The sequence below is a fragment of the Coregonus lavaretus genome, assembly GCF_964263955.1.
Source record: "Coregonus lavaretus genome assembly, chromosome: 18".
Classification (NCBI taxonomy): domain Eukaryota; kingdom Metazoa; phylum Chordata; class Actinopteri; order Salmoniformes; family Salmonidae; genus Coregonus; species Coregonus lavaretus.
Genome location: NC_140005.1, coordinates 12,698,300 through 12,718,488, shown reverse-complemented (window position 1 = coordinate 12,718,488; position 20,189 = coordinate 12,698,300). Strand labels below are relative to the sequence as shown.

General features: G+C 43.8%; 1 protein-coding gene across 1 annotated transcript in view; it reads left to right on the top strand.

The window, feature by feature from the left end:
* Positions 1–11,556, top strand: part of LOC311145419 (kinase D-interacting substrate of 220 kDa B-like) — a 102,712-nt gene extending 91,156 nt beyond the window's left edge. The window contains exons 27-30 of the mRNA XM_084181655.1: positions 5,486–5,623; positions 6,399–6,497; positions 7,355–7,606; positions 9,715–11,556. Of these exons, the coding sequence (XP_084037781.1) occupies positions 5,486–5,623; positions 6,399–6,497; positions 7,355–7,606; positions 9,715–10,815 (1,590 nt within the window). The 3' untranslated portion in view covers positions 10,816–11,556. The remainder of the gene's footprint in view (positions 1–5,485; positions 5,624–6,398; positions 6,498–7,354; positions 7,607–9,714) is intronic.
* Positions 11,557–20,189: the final 8,633 nt, after the last annotated feature.

The following is a 20,189-nucleotide window of genomic DNA, read 5'->3' as shown; positions in this document are numbered from 1 at the left end:
TTACAATGATGGCCTACACCGGCCAAACCCGGACGACGTTGGGCCAATTGTGCGCCTCCCTATGGGATTCCCAATCACGGCCGGTTGTGATATAGCCTGGAATCGAACCTGGGTCTGTAGTGACGCTTCTAGCACTGAGATGCAGTGCCTTAGACTGCTGCGCCACTTCCAAAGTTGTGGCGAAATGGCTTAAGGACAACAAAGTCAAGGTATTGGAGTGGCCATCACAAAGCCCTGACCTCAATGCTATAGAAAATGTGTGGGCAGAACTGAAAAAGTGTTTGCGAGCAAGGAGGCCTACAAACCTGACTCAGTTACACCAGCTCTGTCAGGAGGAATGGGCCAAAATTCAATTTATTGTGGGAAGCTTGTGGAAGGCTACCCAAAACGTTTTACCCAAGTTAAACAATTTAAAGGCAAAGCAAACAAATACTAATTGAGTGTATGTAAACTTCTGACCCACTGGGAATGTGATGAAAGAAATTAAAAGCTGAAATAAATAATTCTCTCTACTATTATTCTGACATTTCACATTCTTAAAATCAAGTGGTGATCCTAACTGACCTAAAGACAGGGAATTTTTAGTAGGATTAAATGTCAGGAATTGTGAAAAACTGAGTTTAAATGTATTTGGCTAAGGTGTATGTAAACTTCCGACTTCAAATGTATAACACAGTCTGTACGTGTGTGCAGTGGGTAGCCTAGTGTAACTGCCTAGGCCTAGTTGATAGATAGCGTAGCGGCTATATCCCTATAGGGCTGGGTGAGGAGAGATTAGCATCAGAGGCTGGGGCGAGCAGCAGCACAATGAGCACAGAGCTTATCTCCTCACAGAGACGCTTCCTCCCTCTGATGCTCTCTGTTTCCCTTCTCTTCCCCGTCCCTCTGCTCTGCCCACACCCCGCACCGCTGGAATTACATCTCACACAGGGGTCTCTCTCTCTCTCACACACACACACACACACACACACACACACACACACACACACACACACACACACACACACACTTGTGTGCGTATACAAACACACGCGTATACGTAATCACACACACACACAAACTGGCACAGTGTAACACACAGTCACACTTACACAGTCTGGGGGGAGGACCAGTTTTTAAAGCTTCCTCAAAATGGAAACTTCTGCTTTTCTGTGTGGGGGATATCTCTCTTTCTCTCATTTCCACTTCTCTCTCTCTCCAAACATCACACTCTGTGCTGCTCATCCTCTCTGCAAAGATTATCTTCTTAAAGCCCTCTATAAAAAATCTCTTTCATTTCCTACTGTAATAATTCTTAACTAAATGGCTTCTCAGTTTCAGTCTTTGCTAGATGGGATGCTGTAAAAGTGCCTTTGCCTGCTGTGTTTCAAGATAAATGTTTTCTTGTCTAGTCTGACATGAATGTCTCTCCTGTTCTCTTGCTTTCTATGATGACTTCAGCATGTGGCCTAATGTCCTGCTCCTATCTGTCTGTCTTTGTCTGTCTCTCGACCTCTATAAATGTCTGCCTCTGTCTCTCTCTTTCTCTGTCTCTCTGCCTCTTGTCTCTCTGCCTCTCTGTCTGCCGCTGTCTGTCTGCCTCTCTGTCTGTCTGCCTCTGTCTGTCTGCCTCTCTCTTTCTCTGTCTACCTCTGTCTACCTCTGTCTCTCTGCCTCTGTCTGTCTGCCTCTCTTTCTCCTCCCAAAGCAGTTCTTGTCTCAGCCTTTCAGACCCAAGCAGGTATACTCATCTCTTTGGACATTACCATCTCTAACTTTTTCACCACATCACTACATTTCTACCTCACTATCTTTCTACATCACTATCTTTCTACCTCACTACATTTCTACATCACTATCTTTCTACCTCACTACATTTCTACATCACTATCTTTCTACCTCACTACATTTCTACCTCACTATCTTTCTACCTCACTACATTTCTACCTCACTATCTTTCTACCTCACTACATTTCTACCTCACTATCTTTCTACCTCACTACATTTCTACATCACTATCTTTCTACCTCACTTCATTTCTACATCACTACATTTCTACAACACTATCTTTCTACCTCGCTACATTTCTACCTCGCTACATTTCTACCTCACTATCTTTCTACCTCACTACATTTCTACCTCACTACATTTCTACCTCACTGTCTTTCTACATCACTATCGTTCTACCTCACTGTCTTTCTACATCACTATCGTTCTACCTCACTGTCTTTCTACCTCACTATCTTTCTACCTCACTACATTTCTACCTCACTACATTTCTACCTCACTACATTTCTACCTCACTACATTTCTACCTCACTGTCTTTCTACATCACTATCGTTCTACCTCACTGTCTTTCTACATCACTATCTTTCTACATCACTACATTTCTACCTCACTACATTTCTACCTCACTATCTTTCTACCTCACTATCTTTCTACCTCGCTACATTTCTACCTCACTACATTTCTACCTCGCTATCTTTCTACCTCACTACATTTCTACCTCACTATCTTTCTACCTCACTACATTTCTACATCACTACATTTCTACATCACTATCTTTCTACCTTACTTCATTTCTACCTCACTGCATTTCTACCTCGCTACATTTCTACCTCGCTACGTTTCTACCTCACTATCTTTCTACCTCACTATCTTTCTACATCACTATCGTTCTACCTCACTACATTTCTACATCACTACATTTCTACATCACTATCTTTCTACCTTACTTCATTTCTACCTCACTGCATTTCTACCTCGCTACATTTCTACCTCGCTACGTTTCTACCTCGCTACATTTCTACATCACTATCTTTCTACATCACTATCGTTCTACCTCACTACATTTCTACATCACTATCTTTCTACATCACTACATTTCTACCTCACTACATTTCTACATCACTATCTTTCTACCTCACTACATTTCTACATCACTACATTTCTACATCACTATCTTTCTACCTCACTACATTTCTACCTCACTGTCTTTCTACATCACTATCGTTCTACCTCACTACATTTCTACATCACTATCTTTCTACATCACTACATTTCTACATCACTACATTTCTACCTCACCTCCACCAACTAATATAACATGTCTTACTTTTCCCTCCCCCTGGCATGCATTAGAAACATAGACAAGAACCTCCACCCACCTTCCATATAGCCTACCTCTACATATGATATATTTAAGCAATAAGGCCCGAGGGGGTGTGGTATATGGCCAATATACCACGGCTAAGGGCTGTTCTTACGCACGACTCAACGTTGAGTGCCTGGATACAGCCCTTAGCCGTGGTATATTGGCCATATACCACAAAGCCGCAAAGGTGGTTAGCAACGTAATTAGAGCAGTAAAAATAAATAAAGACCTGTGGTATACGGTCTGATACATCACGGCTGTCAGCCAATCAGCTTTCAGGGCTCTAACCACCAGTTTATCGATAATGTAGTTGAATGTAGTTCTAGTTGAATGTACAATAGTTCTAAAATGTCTCTTAAAGGTCATCCAACGCATGTATTATGAATCCTACTTCTAGATGAATTCAATAAAACCAACCAGAAAGAAAGTTTCACTTGCCAAATTTGCGAGACCCAATTAAGGAGCATGATTTAAAATGACTGTCAGAAAGTCTTAAGAAACAGAAATCATTTGGGCTATCATTATTGAGGAGCTTTACAGTCTACAGGATAATTGCTCTCCCCGTTCTGCTCGGCTCTGTTAAGACTTATTTTCTCGAACAAGTCTCGCAGCGAAAGAGCAAGCACAGACGTCTTCTAAGCCTCAATGCCTTCTCGCCCAAGGAGGGAGGGAGGGAGGGAGGGAGGGAGGGAGGGAGGGAGGGAGGGAGGGAGGGAGAGAGATTTTTCCCTCTGTTAGTGGGTGGCTAGCTGGGAGGTTAGAGAGCATTAGGGGGGCGAGGGTATTGGCCACTCTTCTAGCCTCTAGGAGGAGAGCAGTGGAAGACTCTCTCTCTACAACTAGGACATGGCTCGTGTGTGTACAGTGAATGATGCACTACCATCAACAGTGTGTTCAGATTAACATACAGAGCCCATACTGTACACCTGCTGCCACTAGTTACCATGCTCCAGTGTTGTTACCTCACACCTGCTGCCACTAGTTACCATGCTGCAGTGTTGTTACCTCACACCTGCTGCCACTAGATACCATGCTCCAGTGTTGTTACCTCACACCTGCTGCCACTAGATACCATGCTCCAGTGTTGTTACCTCACACCTGCTGCCACTAGATACCATGCTCCAGTGTTGATACCTCACACCTGCTGCCACTAGTTACCATGCTCCAGTGTTGTTACCTCACACCTGCTGCCACTAGATACCAGTGTTGTTACCTCACACCTGCTGCCACTAGTTACCATGCTCCAGTGTTGTTACCTCACACCTGCTGCCACTAGTTACCAGTGTTGTTACCTCACACCTGCTGCCACTAGATACCATGCTGCAGTGTTACCTCACACCTGCTGCCACTAGTTACCATGCTCCAGTGTTGTTACCTCACACCTGCTGCCACTAGATACCAGTGTTGTTACCTCACACCTGCTGCCACTAGTTACCATGCTCCAGTGTTGTTACCTCACACCTGCTGCCACTAGTTACCATGCTCCAGTGTTGTTACCTCACACCTGCTGCCACTAGTTACCATGCTCCAGTGTTGTTACCTCACACCTGCTGCCACTAGTTACCATGCTCCAGTGTTGTTACCTCACACCTGCTGCCACTAGTTACCATGCTCCAGTGTTGTTACCTCACACCTGCTGCCACTAGTTACCATGCTCCAGTGTTGTTACCTCACACCTGCTGCCACTAGATACCATGCTGCAGTGTTGTTACCTCACACCTGCTGCCACTAGTTACCATGCTCCAGTTTTGTTACCTCACACCTGCTGCCACTAGTTACCATGCTCCAGTGTTGTTACCTCACACCTGCTGCCACTAGATACCAGTGTTGTTACCTCACACCTGCTGCCACTAGATACCAGTGTTACCTCACACCTGCTGCCACTAGATACCAGTGTTGTTACCTCACACCTGCTGCCACTAGTTACCATGCTCCAGTGTTGTTACCTCACACCTGCTGCCACTAGTTACCAGTGTTGTTACCTCACACCTGCTGCCACTAGATACCATGCTGCAGTGTTGTTACCGCACACCTGCTGCCACTAGTTACCAGTGTTGTTACCTCACACCTGCTTGCACTGACAAAAAAGGGAATAGTGTTTGTGGTTGCAGTGAATAGCTTCTACAGTGTTAACCACCGTTAATATTAACCTGGCTGTGGTTGTTGATACGTTGTTCTGTGGTTGTTGAAGCGTTGTGCTAACGGTTTGCGCTAACCGTATGAATTTGCAGTTGTTGTGTGAGCCCTGCTACGCTACCACATCAAAGGGTGATTCTGTGTGTCTGTCTCTCTGTGTCTGTGTGGATTTGTGTGTCTGTGTGGATTTGTGTGTGTGTGTGTGTGTGTGACAGGGTTCTGCCTCCGAGGTACCGGGAACCCCTGTGGTACTCCTCAGCTCTCTGAACACGGACGCAGTGTGTGAGCGCGTCAAACAGGTCGACGGCATTGACTCCAGCATGCTGGGCCAGTACACCGCCACTATCAAGAAGGTCAGGCCTGCTACACACACCGTCACACACACACACACACACACATTGCTCCCCAGTTAATACAACACCTTAGTCAATAGAGTTTATACAAAATATTCTAAATCAGTTTTGTCACTTGTATCCATTTGCTCACAAGGTTTATTTTTGTCTATCAATATCTGTATCAACTTTATATGGCTCAACAAAATGGCTAATGTGTCTGTCTGCATTGAGCAGCTTCCAGTCCATTTATAAATGATCTATAGACAAGATGTCATGAATGCCTCTAGACCACAGTCAGTCAGCCCAGCTAACAATACTTCTAGTGAGACGTTGTCTTTATGTGAAAAGTCCTCCTTGTTCAGTGAGGTACAGAACCAGAAGTATAGAAATATACGTAATACGATCTCGCCTTTTGAAAGAAGGACTCCTGTTGAAAATACATATGTTTCTCTACCCTCTCTTAGAAGGGTTTCTTGCCATCTGAAAAAATTCCATATGCCTCTACTTTTCTTTATTTGAACATATGGCCCTACTTTTCTCATATGTGCCTACTTTACTCATATGTGCCTACTTTACTAAACTTAAGCCTACTTATGCCCTAATTTATACAGTATGGGGTGGTTTCCAGGACACAGATTAAGCAGCCTAGTCCTGGAATAAAAAGCAATCTTGATTGAGAATCTCCATTGAAAGTGCTTTGTAGTCCAGGATTTGGCTTTATATGTGTCCAAACCGGCCCTATATGCCTGTATTTGATCAGTAGCGAACTTGTCTCTGCCTCTCTCTGTGTTAGGCCAATGTGAATGGCCGGGTGCTGTCTCAGTGCAACCTGGAAGAGCTGAAGAAAGAGATGAACATGAACTTTGGGGACTGGCAGCTCTTCAGAGGCATGGTAAGACAAAACCTCCATCTCCGCTCTTAAATACTCTACGTTCTTCTTTTATTGATTTGATGTGTACTTTAATATCAGCATCCAGATTTTTATTCACCGGAGTTGTGTTTTTGTGTGTAGTTTTTTTGTCTTCTTAAAATCGGGGCATCTTGAACCCTCTCTGGAGACATTGGAGGACTTTATAATCCGTATTACGAGAAAGTCTGCAGTCTGCTCCGTTCGCTCGGGGGGCTGGAATCAGGAACACATGTAGCTCGCGTTGATCAGATGTCCGTTTGAGCCTCCTTCCACAAACGAATGTTGTGTTGCCAGAACATCTGGTCCAAGATGGCTGAGATCTGGATGAAGGAAGGTTATTGTCAGTGGGAGCTGCAGTCAGCCAGTCTCCACGCAGTCGAGGGGTCTGGTTCTGAAAACTTTACGAGAAATTGCATTTACCATTTTCTCCTCCTCGGAGCACATCCCAAGCCATCTGACGTGGAGACTGGAGCACTTATCCCTACAAGCCCTGTAGAGTTGAACCGAACTTCGAGCATCACCATCAGTGGTGCCCTCTGTATTGAACTAAAATACTAGTATTTACTTTGTGTTTGTAACCTATTAAGATGATGGTGATGTTTTGGCTTCCTACAGTATCTAATGGTTATCAGGTATATTATAGATGCAGTGTTGTGTTGAGTCTATTTCTATTGGTTGTGTGTTGGCTCTATAGAGTTAGTGGTTGTATGTTGGGTTTCATAGCTAGTAGTTATTTCCTATGTTGATTCTATACCTTGTATTGTGGTGACAGGTTTGCTCTGGAACTGGTAGTATATTTGCCTGTCTAAATCATCTCTCTTCTCCCCTCTGTCTCCCAGGTGATGGAGCAGCGTCACGGGGAGGGCCAGCGTCACAGGGAGGGCCAGGCCCTGCAAGATGAGTCCCGTGCGGCCAGCGAGCAGGGAAGCAGCGTGGTCAACGTGGAGACGGCCAGGCGGCAGGGTCAGGGAGCTCCCCATGAGGTGGGCGGCTACAGCTTGAACCTCAGCTTCGAGGAGCTCAGTAACGTGGGCCTGAGCCTGGAGGAGCCCACCCAGAGACACAGAGACACTACACAGCACTGGCCCGTGGTGAGGAGTTCAGCATACACACACACACTCAGCGTGGGGAGTTGAACATGCACACATATACAGTGGGGAGAACAAGTATTTGATACACTGCTGATTTTGCAGGTTTTCCTACTTACAAAGCATGTAGAGGTCTGTACTTTTTATCATAGGTACACTTCAACTGTGAGAGACGGAAATCCAGAAAATCACATTGTATGATTTTTAAGTAAATAATTTGCATTTTATTGCATGACATAAGTATTTGATCAGAAAAGCAGAACTTAATATTTGGTACAGAAACCTTTGTTTGCAATTACAGAGATCATACGTTTCCTGTAGGTCTTGACCAGGTTTGCACACACTGCAGCAGGGATTTTGGCCCACTCCTCCATACAGACCTTCTCCAGATCCTTCAGGTTTCGGGGCTGTTGCTGGGCAATACGGACATTCAGCTCCCTCCAAAGATGTTCTATTGGGTTCAGGTCTGGAGACTGGCTAGGCCACTTCAGGACCTTGAGATGCTTCTAACGGAGCCTCTCCTTAGTTGCCCTGGCTGTGTGTTTCGGGTCGTTGTCATGCTGGAAGACCCAGCCACGACCCATCTTCAACGCTCTTACTGAGGGAAGGAGGTTGTTGGCCAAGATCTTGCGATACATGGCCCCATCCATCCTCCCCTCAATACGGTGCAGTCGTCCTGTCCCCTTTGCAGAAAAGCATCCCCAAAGAATGATGTTTCCACCTCCCATGCTTCACGGTTGGGATGGTGTTCTTGGGGTTGTACTCATCCTTCTTCTTCCTCCAAACACGGCGAGTGGAGTTTAGACCAAAAAGCTCTATTTTTGTCTCATCAGACCACATGACCTTCTCACATTCCTCCTCTGGATCATCCAGATGGTCATTGGCAAACTTCAGACGGGCTTGGACATGCGCTGGCTTGAGCAGGGGGACCTTGCGTGCACTGCAGGATTTTAATCCATGACGGCGTAGTGTGTTACTAATGGTTTTCTTTGAGACTGTGGTCCCAGCTCTCTTCAGGTCATTGACCAGGTCTTGCCGTGTAGTGCTGGGCTGATCCCTCACCTTCCTCATGATCATTGATGCCCCACGAGGTGAGATCTTGCATGGAGCCCCAGACCGAGGGTGATTTGACCGTCATCTTGAACTACTTCCATTTTCTAATAATTGCACCAAGAGTTGTTGCCTTCTCACCAAACTGCTTGCCTATTGTCCTGTAGCCCATCCCAGCCTTGTGCAGGTCTACAATTGTATCCCTGATGTCCTTACACAGCTCTCTGGTCTTGGCCATTGTGGAGAGGTTGGAGTCTGTTTGATTGAGTGTGTGGACAGGTGTCTTTTATACAGGTAACTAGTTCAAACAGGTGAAGTTAATACAGGTAATGAGTGGAGAACAGGAGGGCTTCTTAAAGAAAAACTAACAGGTCTGTGAGAGCCGGAATTCTTACTGGTTGGTAGGTGATCAAATGCTTATGTCATGCAATAAAATGCAAATTAATTACTTAAAAATCATACAATGTGATTTTCTGGATATTTGTTTTAGATTCCGTCTCTCACAGTTGAAGTGTACCTACGATAAATATTACAGACCTCTACACGCTTTGTAAGTAGGAAAACCTGCAAAATCGGCAGTGTATCAAATACTTGTTCTCCCCACTGTACATACACTCATACAGACACACTGCAACACACATCCATATGCACACACAGTACATACATAGACTCTGGCACTGTCTTCTGCTCATAAGCACGGATAAACACATTCGCAGACACACAGACACATACCAAGCCATCCAAACATCCTTAAAGCACAGGTCTAAGCAGTCACACATCTACATTTACTCAAGCAATCATTGGTTGAGGAAGTTGACGTGGCGGAAGGCAAGGCAGGGTGTTAGAAAAGCTGTTATTTTTGTCCTCTCTGCTGTCAAATAAAGCATTGTAAATTCAAATGGCAGCGTCATAACCACAAACTACATGAGTTTGTGCTTTTTCTCACCCCTTCACCCAAACCAGTAACGTCCATGACACGCTCGTTCCCCCCTCAACCATAACAAAACCATTTAACCCCATTTTCCCCTCTTCTCCCCTCCCCTCCTCCTCCCCTCCGCCAGGCGGCCACCCACCGTACCCCCAGCACATCCAGCCTCAACTCCCTGGAGTCGTCCAACGACATCTGCAAGCTTACGGACAAGCAGCAGGCAGAGTACCGCGATGCCTACCGCGAGTACATCGCCCAGATGACCCAGCTGGACGTGGCCGGAGGTGGGGGAGAGAAGCCTGTCCAGCCCCACCCGGGCCAGTTCCTCCAAAGCCGGGATGCCAGAAACCCAGAGGAGAATGCCAAAGACGGGTCCGAGAAGGATGGCCGTAAGCCCTCTTTCCCTACTAAGAAAGGGGCTAAAGCCACGGACGTGGTTGACACTGATGCACCCCTGGACCCCATCAGCGAAGAGGACGAGAAGCTTGACGCCAGCGCATCCAAAGCAGGCGGTTCCAAGGTAAAGGGACCAGGGCCTCGCTACCACAAGGTGCCCAGTGAGGAGGAGGAGGAGGAGGAGGAGGAGGGGTCTGGGCCGGAGGAATCAGACAACACCCCTCTGCTCAAGGAAGGGGGTGCCCAAGCGCCCAGCAACATTGCCCTGAACAAGAAGGACTTGTCCGACTCGGGGGTGAGGTCTGACGAGAGCTTCTCGGACCACTCCCTGAGGGAAGTGTTAGTGGAAGCAGATGAGGAAGGGGTTAATAAACCCAACCTGATAGAGCTGGAACTGGAGGTTCTGGTCAAGAAGAGGGCCCTGCTGCCCAGCAGTCTGAGCGGCCTTCAGGATTCCACCATCACCCGCATGTCCATCTGCTCAGAGGCGTCCGAGGGCAGCCTGATGGCCTCCAGTCCTGATGAACCCTGGTTCACCTCCAGCTCCTCCGTGAGCAACCTCAACCGCGCCCCCAGCACCACCACGCTCAACAACAACAGCAACAGCAGCAACAACGCCGCAACCACCAACACTATCCAAGACTTAGAGAGCTCCACCCCAGTCCTCATCACCCCAGGCTCCAGCACCGACTCCACCTCCACCACGGGGCCCGTCCACAACCAGAACCTGAGTGGGATCATCCACAAGAGGGCCCTGGGGACCGGCGAGGCCCTCGCAGGCTGCACAGGGGCCCCTGACGCTATCGTCTTGGAGGACGAGAGAGAGAGTGTCCTGTGAGAGGGGCCCGGGCCTTTTTGGAGGAGGTACCGTAGATGTTTGATGTTGTGATGTGCTACTAAAAAATAAAAGCCTTTACGAATGTTACATTGATATGGATGCCAATACAAACAGGCCTATTAATATGTGATTTTTTAATTTGTATTATTGAATATTTAAAACATACAATCTACTTAATATATTTTGTGAAATCATTTGAAAATTGAATATATGTCAAATTGAAATGGCACTCTGTCATGTTCACTTTAGATGTTACTAAATAATGGTAGTGAATTGTTGGATAATGGTAGTGAATTATGGAGTTGTGTGTATGTCCGTATGAATGTGGTGATGGTGGTGACATTAGAGTACAGTAGTGTGTTGGTGCAATGTGTTCTGTACTTCGTGATAGGTTACTGAAATCTGAATTGGCTTTATGTGCTTGAAAATAAAATATGTTTTGCTAATTTCTAGTAATCAAGTACCAATTAAAAAAATGTCATGTTCAGAGTTAATTGATGTAATATGGCTGTGGATTGGTGTTGTACCATCTTTTTTTCCATGTGACTGAAAGATCTATTTGCCCAAGAATCTACTGATATTCTGTGCTGAAGAAAAAAAAAGCGATATCTTTAGTGTGAACGGTGGTGGTAAACCTGAGGTTCCCATGTACTACGGATGTCCATCCGAGGTTCTGAACCTTTTGCAGAGTGCAATGTGAAACCATGTATTTGTGAAACAATAAACATATTGTCTGAAGCATTTTTTACTTCCTGCATAAAGTATAACAGTTCATAACATGCTTCTGTCCCTTGAACTATACTTTTCCTATGAGCTCAAAATGTCATTATTTAAATGAATTTCCCATGCTCCCATATACACTTAACAAAATATAAACGCAACATGTAAAGTGTTGGTCCGATGTTTCATGAGCTCAAATAAAAGATCCCAGAAATTTTCGATATGCACAAAAAGCTTATTTCTCTCATATTTTGTGCACAAATTTGTTTACATCCCTGTTAGTGAGCATTTATCCTTTGCCAAGATTATCCATCCACCTGACAGGTGTGGCATATCAAGAAGCTGATTAAACAGCATGATCATTACACAGGTGAACCTTGTACTGGGGACAATAAAAGGCCACTCTAAAATGTGCAGTTTTGTCACAAAACACAATGCCACAGATGTACATCCAACCCCAACCAGCCTCACAACCGCAGGCCACGTGTATGGCGTTGTGTGGGCAAGTGGTTTGCTGACGTCAACATTGTGAACAGTGCACAATGGTGGCGGTGGGGTTATGGTATGGGCAGGCATAAGCTACGGACAACGAACACAATTGCATTTTATCAATGGCAATTTGAATGCACAGAGATACCATGATGAGATCCTGAGGACCATTGTGGTGCCATTCATCCGCCACCATCACCTCATGTTTCAGCATGATAATGCACGGCCCCATGTCGCAAGGATCAGTACACAATTCCTGGAAGCTGAAAATGTCCCAGTTCTTCCATGGCCTGCATACTCACCAGACATGTCACGGATTCAGCATGTTTGGGATGCTCTGGATTGACGTGTATGACAGCGTGTTCGAGTTCCTGCCAATATCCAGTAACTTCACACAGCCATTGAAGAGCAGTTGGACAACGTTCCACAGGCCACTATCAACAGTCTGATCAACTCTATGTGAAGGAGATGTATCACGCTGGTTTTCTGATCCACGCCCCTACCTTTTTTTAAAGGTATTTGTGATCAGATGCATATCTGTATTCCCAGTCATTTGAAAACCATAGATTAGGGCCTAATTAATTTTTCAATTGACCGATTTCTTTGAAATTGTTGCATGTTGCGTCTAGTTTTGTTCAGTATAGAATGGGTTAACACGCAATTGTATTAGCTGGTGTCAGCGCAGTACTTTATTTTCACCAGTAGGTGGCAGACTTCCCATAGAAACCCTCTAGCCTGGATCACTAAACCGTGGGCATGAACTTTCACTTGTGGGAAAAGCTGATTTGAAGGCCAAGTTAGTTGCTATGTCACAATATACATATGCAATGTAATTATATTTTAGCCTATTATATGCCCTTTGTATGTTGGGCATACTTAATTATAGGCTCAATTAAGAGTGTACCATTAAGGAACTTGAGCTTTACAATGAGACTAATGTGGGAAAATGGTGAACCTGAGCTTTTTCTACCTGTACAAGTGAAACAATGCTCCAAATGCAATAGTTTAGGCTTGCATGGTAAACGGTTAATCCAGTCCAATTGAAGGGAAATTAAGTGGTTTGCGGTGTGCATGGACCAGTGTCCAGGTAGTTCAGTGTACAGTTGTAACTTCACGGTCAGACAAACTAATGTGTCGTTGCCTAATCTTTTCACACATTGTCATAAAAACTGACAACACCCGGAGATCTATGAAATGGCTCATCGTTTCTTTTCTACAAAATAGTCTGTTCGTCTGTTCAACACTGACAGGCTATTTAAAATGACATTGTTTTGTGAAGTGTTTCTTTTTAGAGGTTAGCAGCATCGTGAGAAGCAGATGAATGCAGAATTATTCTCAGGTGAGATAATTGCATTTCAATGGCCCAGTGTCCTATACACCCTGGGAATATATCCCTGTAGTGAATGTTTGAGGTAGAATTATGTCTCAATTCCTGAACACTGTCAAGATGAGGAAGGTAAACTAGGCTCCTGCTGTGCGTGAACTGTAAAAGACTCGCGTAGTCAGTAAGAATTGTATAGCTTGTCCATTGCGCCCCTAAGAAATTACTCAATGTATCATCATTCTTTACATCAACTCATTCAGTTGACAACTGTTATAAAAGACTGACATTACCACTGAATGGGCCCGTTAACGCGCTGGAATTGAAACTCGTGACAACCTAGCATTGCAGAACCATTTTACCTTTTGCAAACTCAGTCAGATCTCAGTCTGTCATCTAAGCTACATCTAAATTCCCATACAGCAGGAAGACATGCTCAAATAATGCATTTGGTTTATTTTTTGTATAAAAAAGGTACAATTTACATGATTACTTTTATAAAAAGTTTCAGCATAATTAAGTACAGCATTACACTTTTGCAGAAATGTGCAATTCCTTTAACTATACAAGATAAAACTCCGATCGAGTTCACAAGGTTTCACTTGTTCATTTCATTTTTTACAATGTCCAGTCCTTCATGTGCCAAGAAGAGTAACAATTCTGACAAGACAGACTACATTTTATACATTAACTAACCAAGGTGTCTTCTATTCACGAGCCAACTCCGCAACAACAAAAAAAGCGCAGACTTCAAGCGGGATAAGGGGAAATCCTTGTGACAATAATCTCTCATTTGTTTTTCTCCCAGTGTCGGGAAGATAGCGCGCCTTCCATTTCAAGAAAGGACAAAAAAAAAAGTATTAAATTAAATATGAGTGTCCGAACTGAAAACACATCACATAGATTGTCCTTTAAGCAAAGTCTTTTGATTAAATTAAAGAAAATCCAGAACCCGAGGACAAAAATAGAGGGGAAAAAGCCCGGTTCCGAGGTCCTGTGTGTGTTGTGTCTTAACCAAACACCTGCAAAAGATTGAGAAAGAGAAGCGTGTTTAGAAAATGCAAACAGAGCAGATATCCGGACAGACTGGCGCCAGGGAGGAAGCCGCAGTATTAACATTTAACCAAACACTCAAATACTGAGCAAACCGTTGGCTCCAGATGTAGCCTACACACAGCACAGACAGACACTAGCGCAGCATAAGGCACTTTCGCACACAACTTCAGCCTACAATCTGGGAGAGAATCAGACGTAATTGCAGTTCAGCTGGCGCCTAGCCTCGGATTGCACTAATTATGTGCAGACATCTAGTAGTAATCTAAACAACCATTTATTTTATATTACAGATGCTCTGCATTGGAGACAGCGTCGCTGCAGCTGTGCTATTACGACGTTATAACAAATAATTGCCTATACTGTTTAAACATATGTTTGCAATGCATTTCGTTTGTTTATTGAACCATTAATGAGAAGGATTATAGTGTCAGAAATACACACTGCCGTTCATTTTCTTTCTATTCTGACACAACAGGCTGTAGTAGGCTAATAGACGAGCAAATCCCGGACATAATATTGCAGACGGGATAGAAGCGTACTTACCGCTTTAACGATGAAGAGTCCTGCTGTCATCCGTTATCAGGTCTGATGGGAACTCCGGCGACTGAAAAACAAACCTTCATTAGCACTGCCGCAGTCAAATAGGCCTACGTTGAATTATTAATGAGTGTACACAAAAGTCCTACCCTCTCAATCTTGATAATGGATAACATACCTTTTGTAACCAAATGGTGTAATTTCACAATAGACCACAATTACGCATAGAAAACGCACTCAAACGTTCACACCATTAGCAAAATCGACCCAACCAAATGTAGCCTACGTCTTTGTTTATATTCTTTGGATATTTCAGACAATAGTAGAACGGCCCATCCTAACCTGTAATGACAAGATGCTGATATCTGTATTGAGAGTTGTTAGGGGAGTCCTGGGTGTCGCTTGCCCCGGTCGCGGGTGATGGAGGCTCGTTATTGTGACATTGGAGTCAAGTGCGATCTGCAGGTCCAGAATATAGTCGATGACATGCTGCAGGATTTCCATCTTGCTCACGTTCTTGTTCTGAGGGATGCTGGGCACCAGCTCCTTCAGCTTGGAGTAGCAGTCGTTCATGTTGTAAAGCAGGCTTAAAGGATCATCCACGGGAGTCTTGCTCCGAGAGATTCCCAGACTGTGTTCAGACAGATTCGCGCTGTTTTTCCGGAAAGACCTTACTGGGCTTATCGCTTTCATATTGACACTTCGTGTGAGACGTTCAGTGCTTTCGTTGTGATGTTGGTTTTAGTATTCTTTCTATTCCTTTGCAGATGGTCGGTGAGCGAACGGACTGGTTTAACAAGCTGTCATTGTAGTTTATATAGCCAGCAGGCTGGGTTTGCTACGCAGGGGTTTTGTTGGTGCTGATTGGATGGGTAGGCTACGTCAATCACTCCCCTCGTGCCCTACCATTGCTTGAGCATGCTTCACAGTCAGGTCCCTCCTTTTTCCCGTATTCTCAGCCAGTGAAAACGCATGTTGATGGTGGCACTGTGAGAGCACTCTTCAGCTCCGGTGGGCAATTTGGAAAATTGAGCCCTTACCTGTTTCTGATCAAGAAAATTAATGATTCGTAATTTGGCACCAGGAGCTTGTCAAGCTGGAGCGTGCATTTCTCTGATGGGTTTAATGTTGTTTTAAAGCCTTTCTAAAGGAATTAACTTAAGAATATTAAAATACGAAATCTTATAATGAGTTGTATCCATGCGTAAATTGCGCAATTACGCATCACGATGTATTAAGGTGAAGGGGCTGATAATTGTCACAGTATCTTGGTTTATAGTCAAGATTAGCAGAGCACTCGCTCTCACACATTCCTTCACTGTCAACATTACACTACATCCTGGTGATTCATTTGATCATTATCTATTGTTTGAAATTATGGGTAGCCTACACAAATATTGTATTTCTAAAGATTCGGAAAAACTAGGAATTGTGATTGTAGGAATTGTCTATTAAAATTGCATTCCAGGGCATGGCATCAGATGTTGAATGAATACCTTTGGACTGATATAATTTCTCTCTACATCGGCCATGTATAAATTGGTGATAATAGAAATGTGAACTTTGAATGGGTCATTAAACCGGTAGGCTAAACCGGACTCCGGACCTAGCCTATATGGCATGCTTGTGCACGCATTGGATCAGTGGGGATATATGGATTTTGAATCTGCAGAATAGGGAATATTTGAAATAATACAGATGCATGATTATGCGCATTATTGTGAGACAGCTGTGACCACTGGTCAGAGAGATTGACTGTCACAATGTGATGAGGCCACTTGGATGACATCTGGATTGACACTGTGTTTAAGGTCCTCAACACAATTTAGAAAACATTTCGTCAGGAAGGCCTCAAAGATTGGCAATAATGTAATTCAATGTTAAACACAACCTTTGGTTGTGAACATGTTAGGCTATAGTAGCATTCCTCTGTATACATTGCATGCTGCATTATCCAACTGGTGCTGTGCATTAGGGCTCCAAAGCGCGCGGAGGGATGCGGCACAAACGAATTGCCCCGAGGCTGTTGTGGGCTGCAGCGGGTGTTTGTTTTGCTTTGTGGATTAAATTGCGTTGCTCACAAAAATCAATGAATTTTTAACAAACGCATTAGGGGTCATAGTGACAACGTCTTCAATGAAACAAAATATAAATTAGAAAATACTATTTTTTGGTGGATATATTTGATAATGCAAAAATGACCAGAAAAGAGATTTGAGATAAATGCACCAAAAGGCCTAAATAGTATTGCAGAACATTTATTTGAACAAAAAAAAATACAGTCCTGGCAAGTACAGTGCAATTGATTATGATGTCTGGTGTATGTAGTCTGTCCTCTGTAAGACTAAGCTCTCATGTGCAATAACAAATCTTATGCAAACAAATGCATATCACCATCCCCCCACCCACCAACTATTCTGCAACATGCTTTGACATTTCTCAAAGAGAAACACTTGCATAAAAAGAGGCTATTCAATGTTTGGAAGGCAGCAATTTACAAACATTATACAGTTTTGCTTTTGCAGCCAAGATACAACTTCGCCTATTTAACAAGCCTTTATGCATTTCTAATGTGATGCAATGAGATGTGGGATTCTTGCCGTCGTGTCCACATCTGGTGTAGGTCTAATCGGATTTGCTCATTTTCTCTCCTCTTCTTTTTTTTCTCACAGCTGTGTACATTTCGCATGACACCCTGACTGATCCCTGACAGGTGATGGATTGGCACCAAGCGAGCGGCAGTACTGAATTGCGCCGCAAGCTCATACTTTCGCAGACTCTCTGGCGCCAGCCCCGTGATGTCACCCATTCACAGCAGCCCTCCGGCCAGTCCTCACCGCGCCGCTCAGGCGGCTGCTATGGCGACGGGGGCTGTCAGTCAGTGCGAGGTCTCAGCTGATCAATGGGGCCGAACTGTGAGAGATCGGAATTTGATTCGTCACTTCGGTCCTGCAGTGCTGCGGGGCCCGCACACCTGCATCATTAACATTTCTTAACTTACATTTGAGTTGGAAAAGTCTCCCTTCTTCGTTTTGTGAAAATAATTAGACAAGAAAAGGACTGGCTGCCAGCATAACAAAGTGAGGATTTTGGACACATCTGTCCCATTAAACAATAGAGGCCAAGTTTTAGTTTTCAAAGCATTCTGAAGTCAATATGTGAAATATTCAATAACTTTTACTTCGTCAACATGACAATTGCCAACCTCTCAGGGGAACCGAACTAGAACTAGATTCTTCATTTCCCAAAAAATTAATAAATGCTTCAATCAGAAAACTATTTAGTTTAGGTTGAAAAGATAACTTTAGGAAAAAGATGCAGGAATGCCAACTACACAGAACAAAAATATAAAGCAACATGGAAAGTGTTGGTCCCATGTTTCATGAGCTGAAATAAAATATCCCCGAAATTGTCCATATGCACAAAAAGCTTATTTCTCTCAAATTTTGGGCACAAATTTGTTTAAATATCTGTTATTGAGCATATCTCATTTGCTAAAATAATCCATCCACCTGACAGGTGTGACATAATCATTACACAGGTGCACCTTGTGCTGGGGACAATAAAAGGCCACTCTATAATGTGCAGTTTTGTCACAAGACACAATGCCACAGATGTCTCATGTTTTGAGGGAGCGTCCAATTGGCATGCTGACTGCAGGAATGTCCACCAGAGCTGTTGCCAGATAATTTAATGTTCATTTCTCTACAATAAGCTGCCTCCAACGTCGTTTTAGAGAATTTGGCAGTAGGTCCAACCGGCCTCACAACCGCAAACCACGTGTATGGTGTTGTGTGGGCGAGCAGTTTTCTGATGTCAACATTGTGAACAGAGTGCCCCATGGTGGTGGTGGGGTTATGGGCAGGTATAAACTACGGACAACGAACACAATTGCATTTTATCGATGGCAATTTGAATGCACAGAGATACAGTGATGAGATCCTGAGGTCCATTGTCATGCCATTCATCTGCTGCCATCACCTCATGTTTCACCATGATGATGCATTGCCCCAATTCGCAAGGATCTGTACACAATTCCTGGAAGCTGAAAATGGCCCAGTTCTTCCATGGCCTGCATACTCACCAGACATGTCACCCATTAAGCATGTTTGGGATGCTCTGGATTGACGTGTAAGACAGCGTGTTCCAGTTGTCCAGCAACTTGTGGGACAACATTCCACAGACCACAATCAACAGCCTGATCAACTCTATGCGAAGGAGATGTGTCGCGCTGCATGAGGCAAATGGTGGTCACACCAGGTACTGACAGTTTTTTTTACCCATGCCTCCCTACCTTTTTTAAGGTATCTGTGACCAACAGATGCATATCTGTATTCCCAGCAGAGGCTGGTGGGAGGAGCTATATGAGGATGGGCTCATTGTAATGTCTGGAATGGAATTAACGAAACAGGTTCAAATACATCAAACATATCGAAACCATGTTTGATTCTGTTCCAATTATTCCATTCCAGCCATTACAATGAGCCCGTCCTCCTATAGCTCCTCCTACCAGCCTCCTCTGATTCCCAGTCATATGAAATCCATAGATTAGGGCCTAATTAATTTATTTCAATTGACTGATTTCCTTATATGAACTGTAACTCAGTAAAATCTTTGAAATTGTTGCATGTTGCGTTTATATTTTTGTTCAGTAGACTATAGTTGAAGTGCGCCCCACAGGCCAGCCTCAGAAATGGTCTGCAGCTGCACGTCCCTGATTGTCAGCCTCTTTGACTCTCCCTAAAAGTGCTATTTTACTCTATCAACATTGTGAGGACATACTGTAGAGTCCAATATTTTTTTCTCCCGATTCCGTTTAGTCTAGCTACTATAGATTAAATAACAGTTATTATTATCATCACAATAATTGAAGATATTTGCGTCAAAGAAGTTTAGTTGTAAAATAAAATGGTTCGAATAAACGTTCAGCCTATTTAAAATAGCAAAACAAAAATGTCAAGCCTTTTTATGCAGTGCTTATAATTACATAGGAATATATTGCTTATTATATATAGCCTGTTCAAAGAAAAACTTGCAGTCAAGGCTTACTTTAAACGCGTTTCAGAAAACAAGTGAGATCAATCTTAACATTAGCCTATAAAGTTCCACCTATATCTCGTTTTTATCTAACACACCACCTTTTTTCAAAAACCTATAAATCATCTGGTCTATTATCCTCATCATCCGATTATGATAAGGACTAAGGCAAAATGATTTCTCAGTTTCGGTTTTGAGCGAGTTACGCATTCCT